This window comes from Chlorocebus sabaeus, chromosome 23 (assembly GCF_047675955.1).
Source record: "Chlorocebus sabaeus isolate Y175 chromosome 23, mChlSab1.0.hap1, whole genome shotgun sequence".
Lineage (NCBI taxonomy): Eukaryota > Metazoa > Chordata > Mammalia > Primates > Cercopithecidae > Chlorocebus > Chlorocebus sabaeus.
The window spans coordinates 70,572,060-70,585,233 of NC_132926.1; the positions used below are offsets into that span (position 1 = coordinate 70,572,060).

Here is a 13,174-nt window from a genome sequence, read left to right on the forward strand (position 1 = left end):
TGGTGCATTTCCCCAGGCTCCTCTACTGAAAGCCTCTGGCTTCAACAGCTTCTCTTATTCCATGACTGTGCCTTTTACTTCCACAGCTCACTGTGCTGGTGCCTGCGCTCTTCTCCCCAGTTGGTGTGTTTTTCTTCCCATCATTTAAAAATTATAGGATGAAAAAATACAGGCAATGCCTATTTCTCTCTATGGAGCTGCTGTAATATATGACTCTGGTGCATTTGCTTCTGTCACACTAATTGCCACAAATTGAATTGAGCGCATCTTCATCCAGGCAGTTAACACGCGCACAGCAGCTGAAGAGCTCTAATCTGATCATATCCTGAGGCCCCAGACTTCCTGGCACATAGATTATGAGCCCTGCTGCTCTGCCCACCACTCGCAGCTTTTTCTCAAATGGCTGCATAATAACTGTAGATGACTAGGTTTATGTGAGAAAGATACTGGTCTGATGATAATGTGTACTAAAGGATCAAATGACAGAGAGTAAAAGCCCCAAATAATATAAAGTTTCAGGAACCAAGACTTAAGGGCTGCTAGTACACCATTACGCTGTTATATACAAAATAATATTAAAATCAAAACTGCTATATTCCACGTAAATCTATCACCTCTTTGTAAGTTTCAATCACAGCTTCTCATTTTATTGATGACGCTGTTGTCTGTTTTGGTACTTTCTGTAAGAACTTTCCTGCCAAAGAATGTTAAGTTCATATACTTTTCAAAAATGTAGTTTCAAAGGTAGTACTAGCACCTGTTACATTTGAATACTAAGAAGAAAGTCAGGGATTTGTGGATCAATGTGAGTGCTGGCCAGGGAGCTGACAAGAGAAAGAGGAGATAAAATCAAAGTGCAAATCTGGGAATGGGCCTAAGAGATTCCCAGTCTACTTCCCTCATACTATAGATAAAAGATCTGACTCAAAGATATATATATTGCAGCACAGTATGGTGGCTCACGCCTGTAATTCCAGCATTTTGGAAGGCCAAGGCAGGCAGATCACAAGATCAGGAGATCAAGACCATCCTGGCTAACAAGGTGAAACCCCATCTCTACTAAAAAAATATTAAAAATTAGTCACGCATGGTGGCGGGTACCTGTAGTCCCAGCTACTCGGGAGGCTGAGGCAGGGGAATGGAGTGAACCCGGGAGGTGGAGGTTGCAATGAGCCGAGATCACACCACCGCACTCCAGCCTGGGTGACAGAGTGAGACTCCGTCTCAAAAAAAAAAAAAAAAAAGAAGATATCTATATTATATTGCTCAGGAGCACACTGTTTATTTAATCATTCACTCAATAAATATCTAGCCCCTGCTTGCTTTCTACCTAGCCCAGCTTTTAAAATCGAGACTGAGATGCTCATATTTTACCCAACAGTGTATGATTGTGCTTTTGAACATCATTTTGCCCCAACAGGCCCTTCCTTCTGGCCTCCGCCTGCTAATTTCCAATTTCTCAAATAAGAGTCAGCTCAAAAGATTTTACTCCTTCCTGAAGCGATTTCTGACTTACACGATCCCCTTGTTTTGTGCTCTACACACTGTGTCTATGCCCTAATTATAGCACTTATCATCCCCACATGAATACTTGGCCAATCTCTAACAAACACAAAACATGTGATGATCTCTCTTTTATGTACTGATTCTTATTTTTATTTCTTTTTATTTCCTAGCCCTCATTAAAAAAAATTGTGATGTTGTGGTCATTATAATCCCTAATATGCTTTACTTGGAAGGTGATGCTTAAAAAATATTAGAGTCCATGTCACATTTTTACTCTCCCTCTTTAGACTATGAGCTCCTTGAGGATGGAGACAATATACAGTGGTTAATACATTGGTGGGAAGAGAACAAAGTGGGTGGTAAAGCCAGCATGGTAAGGTGGGGCCAGATTGTGAGTGGGCTTTTGTGTCAAGTTTAAAAGTATTGACTTTAAGTGAAAGTAGTGAGTAGCTTCCTGGGCTGACCTGATCAGATCTATGCTTAAACACAGATGGATGAAAAGGAGTGAAAGTAATACTCTCTAGGAATCTACTGCAATGGGAAATAATGCAAAGGCGCAACAGGGCAGAAGCACTGGGAAAGGGAAAAGGGAACAGATTTCAAAGCTGCTTAGAGGAAGAATTATAGGGAAGAGAGAAGGACAATCTAAAGCAAAAGGGAGAAATTCATGTAGATTAGTTTAGTTGGTGAATCAGTTCACAGGGAAGGGGAGTGAGATTGAGAGAGGGATGCTGAGTTCATTTGATTTAGAGGTGCTAATGGGACTTAGTGAGAAGCCTAGTAGACTGCTGAAAATACAGTTTTCATCTTTGCTGAGACCGTAGCCACCAGTGTGGCTCAAGCTACAGGTGAGTGTCAAATTCATCTACCAAGAATGTAGGAAAAGTTTAAAGGGAACTTAAGAGGTGGGGAGGGGAAGAGGAACTCAGGAAAGAGATCAAGAGGGAGATGGCTGAAAAGTTGGATGAAAGCCAAGAGAAAAAGAGGTTCTGTCCAAAACTCCGGGAATGATATGGAGGGGTAAGCCAGTAATATATAATGCTGCAGACCAGAGTCTCCAAACATGCATAGCCTTCAGCATTGGCAGACCTTCAGTGCTCCTCAAAAGCCCTTATTCTTGCCCTCGTCTGTTCTCACAATCTCTCTAAAGATCTTCACCAGTTCCTTCTTCAAGTGTCCTATTCCATTCTTTACCAGTTAGTATTAGGAGATCAATTTCCCTTCTTTAACAATACTGGAAAAATAGAAGCTATTAAGACTGAACTACCTAAATGTCTTATACCCCACCACACTTCTATTTCCAGCCCTAGGAAACCACTGCTTTGCTTCTGTCTATATATTTTCCCCTTCTTGAAGTTCCTTATAAAGTCAGAGTCATAGTATATATAGTCTTTCATGTCTGGCTTTATTCTCTTAACATAAACTTTTTAAAGTTCATCCATGTTAAGGTGTGTATCAAAGGAACATTCCTTTTCATAGTTGAATGGTTGTTCATTCCCCAGTTGATGATATTTAAATTATCTCCCCTTGCCTGGGCACGGTGGCTCATGCCTGTAATCCCAGCACTTTGGGAGGTTGAGGCAGGCGGATCATGAGGTCGAGAGATCCAGCCCATCCTGGTGAACATGGTGAAACCCTGTCTCTACTAAAAATACACACACACAAAAATTAGCTGGGCGTGGTGGGGGATGCCTGTACTTCCAGCTACTTGAGAGGCTGAGGCAGAAGAATCACTTGAACCCGGGAGGGGGAGGATGCAGTAAGCCAAGATCACACCACTGCACTCCAGCCTGGCGACAGAGTCAGACTCTGTCTCAAAAAAAAAAAAAAAAAAAAAAAATTATCTCCCCTCTTGTAATACATCTAATTCCAAGTGTAGGCATCTATCTGGCCCCACTGTACTGCCTCCATGGAACTCAAAGGGCAAGGTGAACTGACAGACTTGCTAATGCCCATAATGTTTGCTGTGCCATGAGTAATAAGGCCCTTTGTCTCTGATCCAAGAATCATGTGCTTTCCAGCATCCATAAAAGAATAATAGGCTAATTTATTAGTTTGGAAGTAAGGTACAATTACATCTCAGTCTCAACAGTGTCTTCCAACTTATTCCAAAAGTCTTTCTTTTTCAAAATTGCTTTGATTAATCTAGCTCATTTGACCCTTTGTCTCTTTCTTTCTGCTTCAGAGGAAGAAGAGTTTTTTTCTGAAAAACAAATCCCTTTATCTAACTCTAGATCTCATTCCCTTCATGCCTTTTCTAGAATGCTGTTCCAAATTTAGGTACTTCTCACACAAATCTCTCTTGCTTCTCTTTCTTATGAGCTCCTTCCCATCAGCAAATCAATGTGTTCCTAGACCTATAGCTTAAAACAATAAATTTCCATTTATCCTGTGTGTTCTACTACCTCACCTCTATCTTTCATTTTATGGCCAAGTTTCTAGGAAAAGTAAACTTGTAAGTCTAGTCCAAATCAAAGTATAAGTTTTCTTTACATATAGCCAGATAAAGTCACATAAAGAGATGTATTTAAAATATCCATGATTGAAAAACAACTATATACAAATTAAAGTTCAGGTTAACTCAGCACTCAAGTAGGACAAACGTTAGATTACTAAGCTGAAGATTTTTTTTAAGCCTAAGAGTTCTGGCATTTGCAGCAGCATGACATGGTAGAAAAATTATATACTTTGGAATGTTACATACTTGAGTCCAATCTTATTTAATTATTGTTATTAGATCATATATAAACTGGGTGACCTAACAGAAGTTAACAGACCTCTCTGATCCTCAGTTATCTTGTCTGTAAAATGTATATACCAAAGTCTACTTTATATATGTGCTGCTATAATGATTAAATAGTATCATGTTAGTAAATTGCCCTGCATACTCTGCCAGCAACCCAATAGGATCTCAAAAATGTTCCTCACTATATTCACTAATTATCCTTTCTGAACAATCACATTTTAGAGAATCACTCGTTAGAGAATTACATTGATGACTCATTTCTGACACAACGGTCTTCACAAATGCAGATGTTTCCTAAGTTTGTTAAATCCTAATACCAACCATGATACAACCCTAGAAAGACTGGGGCAAGAAACAGCCTCAGTTCTATTTCTCAAACTGTTATCTAATAGCAATGCCCTGAAAATTCAATTTGTTTCCACCAAGAATGAGAGATCCAGAAATGCTGAAGAACAGATTACTATTAGGACTCATCTAGTAGGACTGGAGGTGAGGTCTGATTTTATGACTTATTAATAACTTTTTAAGTTTATGCTATGGAAAAAATATGGATAATAATGCCTCAAAAAAGGTGAAGAGAGAGTTATTGAGTGGGTTACATAGATACATAGGTTTGCATAGGACCAGTCAATACATCATGAATTTTCCATGTATAAATAGATATTTATTTTCTTGGAAATGATGTGCAAGAGACAAACTGGACTTAATAAGAAAGAAAGTGAGGCCATACAAGAAGGAAAGGGTTGGATCAGAAGACAGTCTGGTTGCCTGGATGGGGAAGATCATTAACCTTCACTAATTCTGTTTTCATATTTGCATAGTGAGGATACTGCTTTTCATCCTGCTTGCTCAAATAGGCTGACTTTTTAAATGAGGAAAATACATTAGTGTCTGTGAACAAAATTTAAAACCATATGTGAATTTTTACTGTCAGCAATGGTGGGTCAGACAAGGCTCTGGGCAAGAAAAATAAAAACAAACTAAATAGGCCGGGCGCGGTGGCTCTAGCCTGTAATTCCAGCACTTTGGGAGGCCGAGGCGGGCGGATCACGAGGTCAGGAGACCGAGACCATCCTGGCGAACACAGTGAAACCCCGTCTCTACTAAAAAATACAAAAAAAAAAAAAAAAAAAAAGAAAAAAGAAAAGAAAACTAGCCAGGCGAGGTGGTGGGCGCCTGTAGTCCCAGCTGCTCCGGAGGCTGAGGCAGGAGAATGGCGTGAACCCGGGAGGCGGAGCTTGCAGTGAGCTGAGATCCGGCCACTGCACTCCAGCCTGGGCGACAAAGCGAGACTCCGTCTCAAAAAAAAAAAAAAAAAAAAAAAAACTAAATAAAATAACTTTAAAGAAATATATTTGAACAAATCAGAGTTATCAAGTGTGATGGTTAATATTGAGTGTCAACTTGGTTGGACTGAACGATGGAAAGTATTATTCCCAGGTGTGTCTGTGAGGGTGTTGCCAAAGGAGATTAACAGTGAACTGGGAGAATCAGACCCACTTTCAATCAGCTGCTAGCATGGCTAGGATAAAAGCAGGCAGAAGAACATGGAAAGACTAGACTGGCTAAGTCTTCTGGTCTCCATCTTTCTCCTGTGCTAGATGCTTCCTGCCCTTGAACATCAGTCTCCAAGTTCTTCAGCTTTTGGACTCTTGGACTTACACTAGTGATTTGCCAGGGGCTCTTGGGTCTTTCGACACAGACTGAAGGCTGCACTATCAGCTTCCCTACTTTTGAGGGTCTGAGGACTCAGACTGGCTTCCTGGCTCCTCAGCTTGCAGATGGCGTATTGTGGAACTTCACCTTGTGATTGGGTGAGTCAATTATCCTAATAAACTCCCCTACATATATACATGTATCCTATTAGTTCTGTCCCTATACAGATTCCTGACTAATACACTAAGGAAGAGAAGGATTTAGGAACCAAGAGCCAGAAGAGAAGAAAAACCCAGCAAAGCAAAGCTGCCATCTGATGCCTCTGCTTTCCTTCTAAAGGCATCCACCTATTCCAACACAGCAGCTGACGGGCTGAGAAGATGAATAAACTTTCTGGCAATTACGCAGAGCTAAGGGTACAGAAGTTGGCATTCAGGGTCTGCCAAGTAAGAAGAGCCCTGGTATAATGCCCTGGCTTAAAGTTGAAACCTTCAAAGAGCAAAGCCTTGTGAATAAGACTTGACAAGAAATACACCAGCCATTAGGAAGCCCAGCTTTGAATTAGCCTAATATCCAATTATAGTAAAATGATGTTTCTTAACCTTAAATGCCTGCCACAACAAAATAAAATCTGCTTTTTTGGAAGGTAACAGCATTCCAGGCCTCAAATTCTAAAACCTTTTATACATAATGTTTGACATTGGAACAAGCCTAATCAGGCAAGCAAAAACACAACGAGAAATGGATCATGTCCTTTGCAGGGATGTGGAAGGAACTGGAGGCCATTATCCTTAGGAAACTAATACAAGGACAGAAAACCAAATACCGCATGTTCTCTCTTACAAGTGGGAGCTAAATGATGAGAACACATGGACACACAGAGGGGAACAACACACACTGGGGCCTTTGGAAGGGTGGAAATTGGGAGGATGGAGGGGATCAGGAAACAATAACTAATGGATTAGTGGATACTAGGTTTAATAGTTGGGTGACGAAACAATCTGCACAACAAATCCCCGTGACACACATTTACCTATGTAACAAACCTGCAAATGTACCCCTGAACTTAAAAGTTAAATAAAAATAAAATTCTTTAGGAAAAATTGATAAAACAAAAAAGAAAAAGAAAACAGAAAAAAACCCATGACAATTTTAAAAAATTCAAAACTATACTTAGATACTGGAGTTATCTGACAAAAATCAAGAAAAAATACTTTGGATTTAATTAGAAGACTGTAAGGATATTGCTAAATTTGTTGTCTTAAAAAACAATCATTTTTGAGGAAAAAAAACTTTGAAATTTGCTCTTAAAGCAAAACTCAATGAAATTTCAATAATTTCATTGTCCATTTCAATAATTCAATGAAAATGATGTTGAGGTTTTAAGAGTTGAGACCAAACTGAGAATGATTAAACAGAAACTTCATGGGAACTTTCTTCTTCTCATGATGTCATAATTGTGCAAATTTATTTATGTTTTAGATTTTTCTTGGGCACAACAAATCATGGATTTTATTCCAAAATTTCTAATAAATTGTCCTATGTAATTTACTATTTAAATTCTACATAAAATAGCAGATTCTACTTGGATTTTCACTATGTTTAATTTTTATAAGCATTATAGAATAGATTTTTTGCTAATTAAATACAACCTTTTTGAGTATAATTGACTCATATGATTATCTCTTCAGCAATTACTCCCCTAGTTCATTCATTACATACTATTAGAGTCATCATTAGACCAGGAATGAATTCTTATCATCACAATTAAATAAATTTTTTTGACCTAAGTACAAAATATAGTCCATATTACTTTTTAACTCTCGAGAAAGAAATCAATACATTGGATAATAATACAGAATGTTTTTTCAGCTTGATAAAATTTAAAGATAACTGCAGAATTAAGTAACTTAATGGAGAGACCCAAGTTCATATCAGCTAGGTCAATGTTGTGGACCACACCACGCAAAGGAAAAAAGTCTATCTTTTAAAACCACTAAGAGTTGAGTGCTTTACTGGCTGGCTGCCAGTCCTCAGATGTTTTCTGTTAAATATGAATATTTCATCCATTTATCTCTCCAAATGAAATTTATCAATAGCATTTAGTTTTTTCATTTTTAGCTACAGCTGAATTAAATTTCATCCCAAATTCTTTCATGGAAGAAAGGTTAGGAAGAAGAGAAGGAGAAACCCTTGATTCCCAATTAACTCAAAACAATAGAGGTAGGTAAGTAAATAGCAAATACACTTAGTAAATTATTGCTTCAGTGTGGCATTCCTGACCTACAATTATTTATAATTTAAAAACATGAGAGTTCTCTCATAGACCATAATTAGCAGAGAAATATGCAAGGTCTCCTTAGAGAGGGTTCATAGCTCCAAAGCCGGCAGGATCTGACTATAAACTGACTCTATTAATGTACCTAAAGAAGGAATACATCCATGAAAAAGAGTCAGCTAAAGAGGTATTGAAAAAGGAGCCATTATAGGCATATTGTGGCAAAACCCAAATTAGCTAGTCCAGGAGGGTCTTGCTTGAGGACATGGAAATATGTGAACAAGAGTATCTTCATAGTGGATCAGAGCCGTCTAAGCTTTATTAGCAACATAAAGCCACTTCAAATTTGTTCTGAGGTTCAGAGAAGTTAAGTAAATTATTCTAGGTTAGTTAGTTATCTTTCAGATGTAGAGTCAGGATTCACAACCGTGAGTCTTTCAAAAAAACAACTGCCGCCAGAACTCTATGACTTTAGGCTACTGATGCTCACTTCTTTCAGCTGACTTATTATTCTTAAAATGTGAGAACAGTCAAAATGTTATAATGTTGAACCTGCTCTAAGGAAGTTTCAACATATATATGAACAAAATTCAGATGTATATCTGTTACACATACATATATAGTTGCAATGAAGCTAGGCCTTTTGCTCCTTCTCACCTAAAGATCCAAATTTTCACTGGGTAATGTTGAAAAGAGACAGAACCTTTGAAAAACAATATGAATACCTTTGAAAGCTCTTGAAGAGGCAGCAAATTTAACTGGGTGGAGTAGGTGTGGGAAGGAAGGTGTCTTAGTCCATTTGAGCTGCTATTTAAAAATAATATAACCTGTGTGTCTTATACATATCAAACATTTATTTCTCACAGGTCTGGAGCCTGGATAGTCCAAGATCAAACCACCAGGAGATTTTGTGTCTGGTGAGGGCCTGCTTCCTCATAGGGCACCTTCTTGCTGTGTCCTTACATAGTAAAAGGGGGATGGCAGCTCTCTAGGGCCTCTTTTATAAGGGCACTGATCTCATTCTGGAGGGCTCCACCTTCATGACCTAATAACCTCCCAAAGATCCCATCTCTTAATACCATTATCTTAGGGATCAGGCATTTGGCAAATGAATTTGGGGGGCACACATTCAGACCCTGGCAAAAGTGAAGGAGTGTTCCTCTCCCAACACATTCAAAAGTAATCCCCTTTAGATATCTTTCTCCCCAGAGCCCATTCATTGCAGCAGTTGTTCATTCATTCATTCAGCAAATATTTATGGGGCATTTGCTGTGATCCAGGCACTCAGGCTACATCAGTGGTTCCCTCAGTCTCTTCTGTCTTCCCCCTAAACTACATTCTACCTGTCTCTTGCCCCATTTTTTAAACAGAACTTTTCCATTTACACATGGCTTCTTACCATTTCTTATATATGCCTACTTAGTCTCTTTGTCTTCTTTAAATTCCGTTCTTTTTTGATTACCTGATGAACACAGCAAAAGGCTCTCAAGAGCCCATCAGGACAGATATGGAATTCACCTAAGAGGGTGGGTAAGCTGGAACAACTATGGAAACATAAAGTTTGTGTGTCTTGTACAAATAGTTTGCATATATTATGCTCTGCCAGATTTCCAGCACACTCCCACCCCCACTCCCATCCCCCTCCATTCTCACTCCTCTGCTTTGAAAGATGAACATATGAACAGGAAACCAAAGTTGGCAATAACTGGCTATAACAGAGCATGTTTACTTTGCAACGTGGAACTCTTTACACAGACTTCTAAAGAAAGTAAGCTTAAAAATAATCATTTGAAGATTATTGAGTTTTATGAGCTTTTGGATCATAACCAGAGGACACTTAGAGTACATGTTTAATTTTCTATAATTTTCATCAAATATTTTCTTAAGATAGTCTCATAAATCTTACTATTTAGTTTAAATTTGATTTTAGACATTCTATCTTTTTATCGAGGAGATAACTCTTTGCAAAGGTAAGTAGATATTATAGTGTTCCCCTTTTTACTCACTAAATATCTCAAGTTTTCATGTACCTGCATCTTGCCACTACCCACCTTCCTTCAACGTTCTTCTTCAGACTTTTTTTAGTAGAATTTATCAACAAGTACAATCTGTCATTATAAAAAGTTTCAGGAGAAATGTCCTTTAGATTACTTTTTGGTGGCCAAAAGCAAACCTTTCTGTGGTTATATTTCCAGAACCAACTCACCTATCAAACAGTTCTCCTCCTGTGACGAGTTCTAGGACCAGACTGATTTCTGTAGGGGTTTCAAATATCTCTTTAAGTTTTATCTACGGAAAGATATAAAAAAAGAATATCACAAATTTCTTATTCCATCTTTCTTGGAAATAGCTAACACTATGCCTAAAACAACATTCTGCAGTAGTAATATGTTGGATCACTGTTAAAGTTTCCTCATTCTTGTATCAGCTAGCTATTTCTCACTCTCTTTCTGGGTTATTGATTTCATCAGTTACCTCATTTTTTTCAAAGTTCCTATAAAATGCTTACGTTTTTCCTTTTGGCAGTTGAAAAATATCTGCCTTGGAAACACTTTCTAACTTTTCTGAAACATCCCAATTTCTGAATTGTTCAAAAATCAAAAACAAAAACAATACAACTTCCTAAACCATTTGAGGCATCATGGTGGCTGGAGGTACAAAATGCCTATTTCTTCTGGGAATTAAGAACTTAAAATTAGGGGTCTGAGGCAGGGTAGGACCAGCTTAAAATCTGCCTATATGTAAAGGATATATCAATCAATATCTAAAAAGGTGTCAGTGGGTGAAGGAATCCTCAGAAATGTAGTGGTGACAGTGAGTTGATTGAGCATACCACTGTCTTCATCACATTCAGATAATCCAGTTTTAGATATTGTCCTCCATATATACGAGAATCTAGTAACCAGGACTAGCCTACATTTGAGGAAAATTCTACATTGACTTATCTTTGGAGAGAAGAGATGGATAATGTAAAAGTGGTGATGGAGTATGGGAGATTTTATTAACTGCTTACCCAAAACCCTTTTCTTCCTACTTTAATATGAAGAGAACTTTGATTTGTTCAGAGATGGTGTCTAGCCCCAAATTGTAGATCATGAATGATCTCAGCCACTAATTTCACAGCCTCCATGCAGTTAAGGGTAATCTTGTGACTAGCTCCAGCCAATAAAATTTGAAGAGACTTTTGCTGCCACAGTTTCTGAGAAAGTTTTTACTCTTCTCATGAGAATTGGCAGCTGAGATCCTTCCATCTTTTTCCTATTTTGAATATAGACGTGACGACTTGCAAAAATTGTGGGACAGCCATGTTAGGCCCAGGAGGGAAAAGCATGAGGATAAAAGTCAACGCACTGAGGATAGCAGAACCAAGGATGGTATCTGGATGGCAGCACTGAGGAGCTGAGCCAGAAAACTGCCTGATTTTTGTTGCTTGCAACATATGGAAAATATTTGTTTAAATCATCCTATTCAAGTTTTCTGCTACTTATAGCTGAATGCTTCCCTAATTCATACATTAAATTTTAAGCACTTTGCCTTGAACCCAAGCATTGCAGGCCATCCCCTTGGACGTCACAACTTCGTCAGAGAAATGGGCAAAAATGCTTTCTTGAAGTAGATGGCTTAATTCATAAAAACAACTTACGACCTGGAAAATGATTTTGTTCTTTTTCACTTCATCAGTTCAAGAAAGCTTTTTACTAGATCTTTGCCTCAGAGGCTGTCTGGACAAAGCCTGAAGCAGAGCTTCTGAGGACATTTTATTTTCTGCATTCAAGCACATCATTTATTTGCATCTTCACATTGTTCTTGAAGCAATCCTCTCTCAAAGCAGACTGAAATGACTTTGGAGAGCAATGTATTTTCTTCACAGGCTTTTTCAGTAGTGGAAAATTAATAAGATAGGCACACAAAAGAAGGAAAAAGCCAGTGTTTTTAGAGCAAAACAAAACTATTTGATTTTTATCCTTTTATGCATGAAAATAAAGATGGTGTATATTGCTAATCTATTTTGGAACTTTTTCAGAGGTATTACTTGTAAGACTTATTCAGCCAAAGGATTGAAAATGTGATGAGATGAGGACAAGAGCTAGTACATGGTAGCTATCAGTGGTGGAAGAATCCCCTTTCCATTATCAGCATTGACAGTGAAGGACAAAGGTCCCTTTCTCTAGCTCTGGAAATCATTTCAAATAGTAGGTTAAAAACCACTTACAATGTTTGGATGTGAGAGGCGAAGAAGAACTCCTATCTCAGTTCTTACGATTTTTTTGTCCACCTAAAAGGCAAAATAAAAGAGATAAACTGAAAGAAACTCCCCCTTCATTGTAGCAGAGAAATAGAAACAGCAATAACTACCTGGGTGAATCAGAAAATTGGCAGAGCCTAATTCCTTAGCTTTTGAGTGTGTGTCTCCTTCCTCTCTTTCTTTTTCAGCTGCATATCTTTTCTCTCTGCTTCCAACATAAGACAGAGCCAAGAACTAGTATGGATCACAACTTGTCAGACTCCTTACATGGCATCTTCCCCACTTTCCTATCAAAAGTCATCACTGTCACAACTAATGCCCAAGTTAATCTCAACCTATCCTTCTTCTTTGTCTTCCTTTCTTATATGGAAGTCTGTCTAAACCCCAATGGAGCTGTCAATCACTTCACTTGTCCTTCTCACACAGATGTAGTACAAAACCCAACCTACCCAACGAGAGTATCCTGTTCCCTGGCCATTGTGATAGGGTCAGGAATATTCACCTGACCCAAGTCATCCCAGTCAGAAGCCTCTCCAAAAATTTTGCTCAAACAAATAAAGAAACAAGTATTCCATCTTTCTCCGAAATTATGAGAGCAAAAGAGGATACAGTCTGCTTCTAATAGTGAACAGTTTTGATACCATATGGAAACTACTTTATTAAAATGAGGCCAACAGAGGAAAAAAAACATTGCTAAGTTACGAAGCAAGAGGACTGTTGATATAATTTAACCCCCTAGATT

The 13,174-nt window shown here is 38.3% G+C and overlaps 1 protein-coding gene across 1 annotated transcript in view; it reads right to left on the reverse strand.

The window, feature by feature from the left end:
• Positions 1–13,174, reverse strand: part of CAMK4 (calcium/calmodulin dependent protein kinase IV) — a 263,646-nt gene that overhangs the window by 97,014 nt on the left and 153,458 nt on the right. Inside the window, exons 3-4 of the mRNA XM_008014118.3 lie at positions 12,400–12,462; positions 10,393–10,475 (exon numbers count right to left, since the gene is read on the reverse strand). Of these exons, the coding sequence (XP_008012309.3) occupies positions 10,393–10,475; positions 12,400–12,462 (146 nt within the window). The remainder of the gene's footprint in view (positions 1–10,392; positions 10,476–12,399; positions 12,463–13,174) is intronic.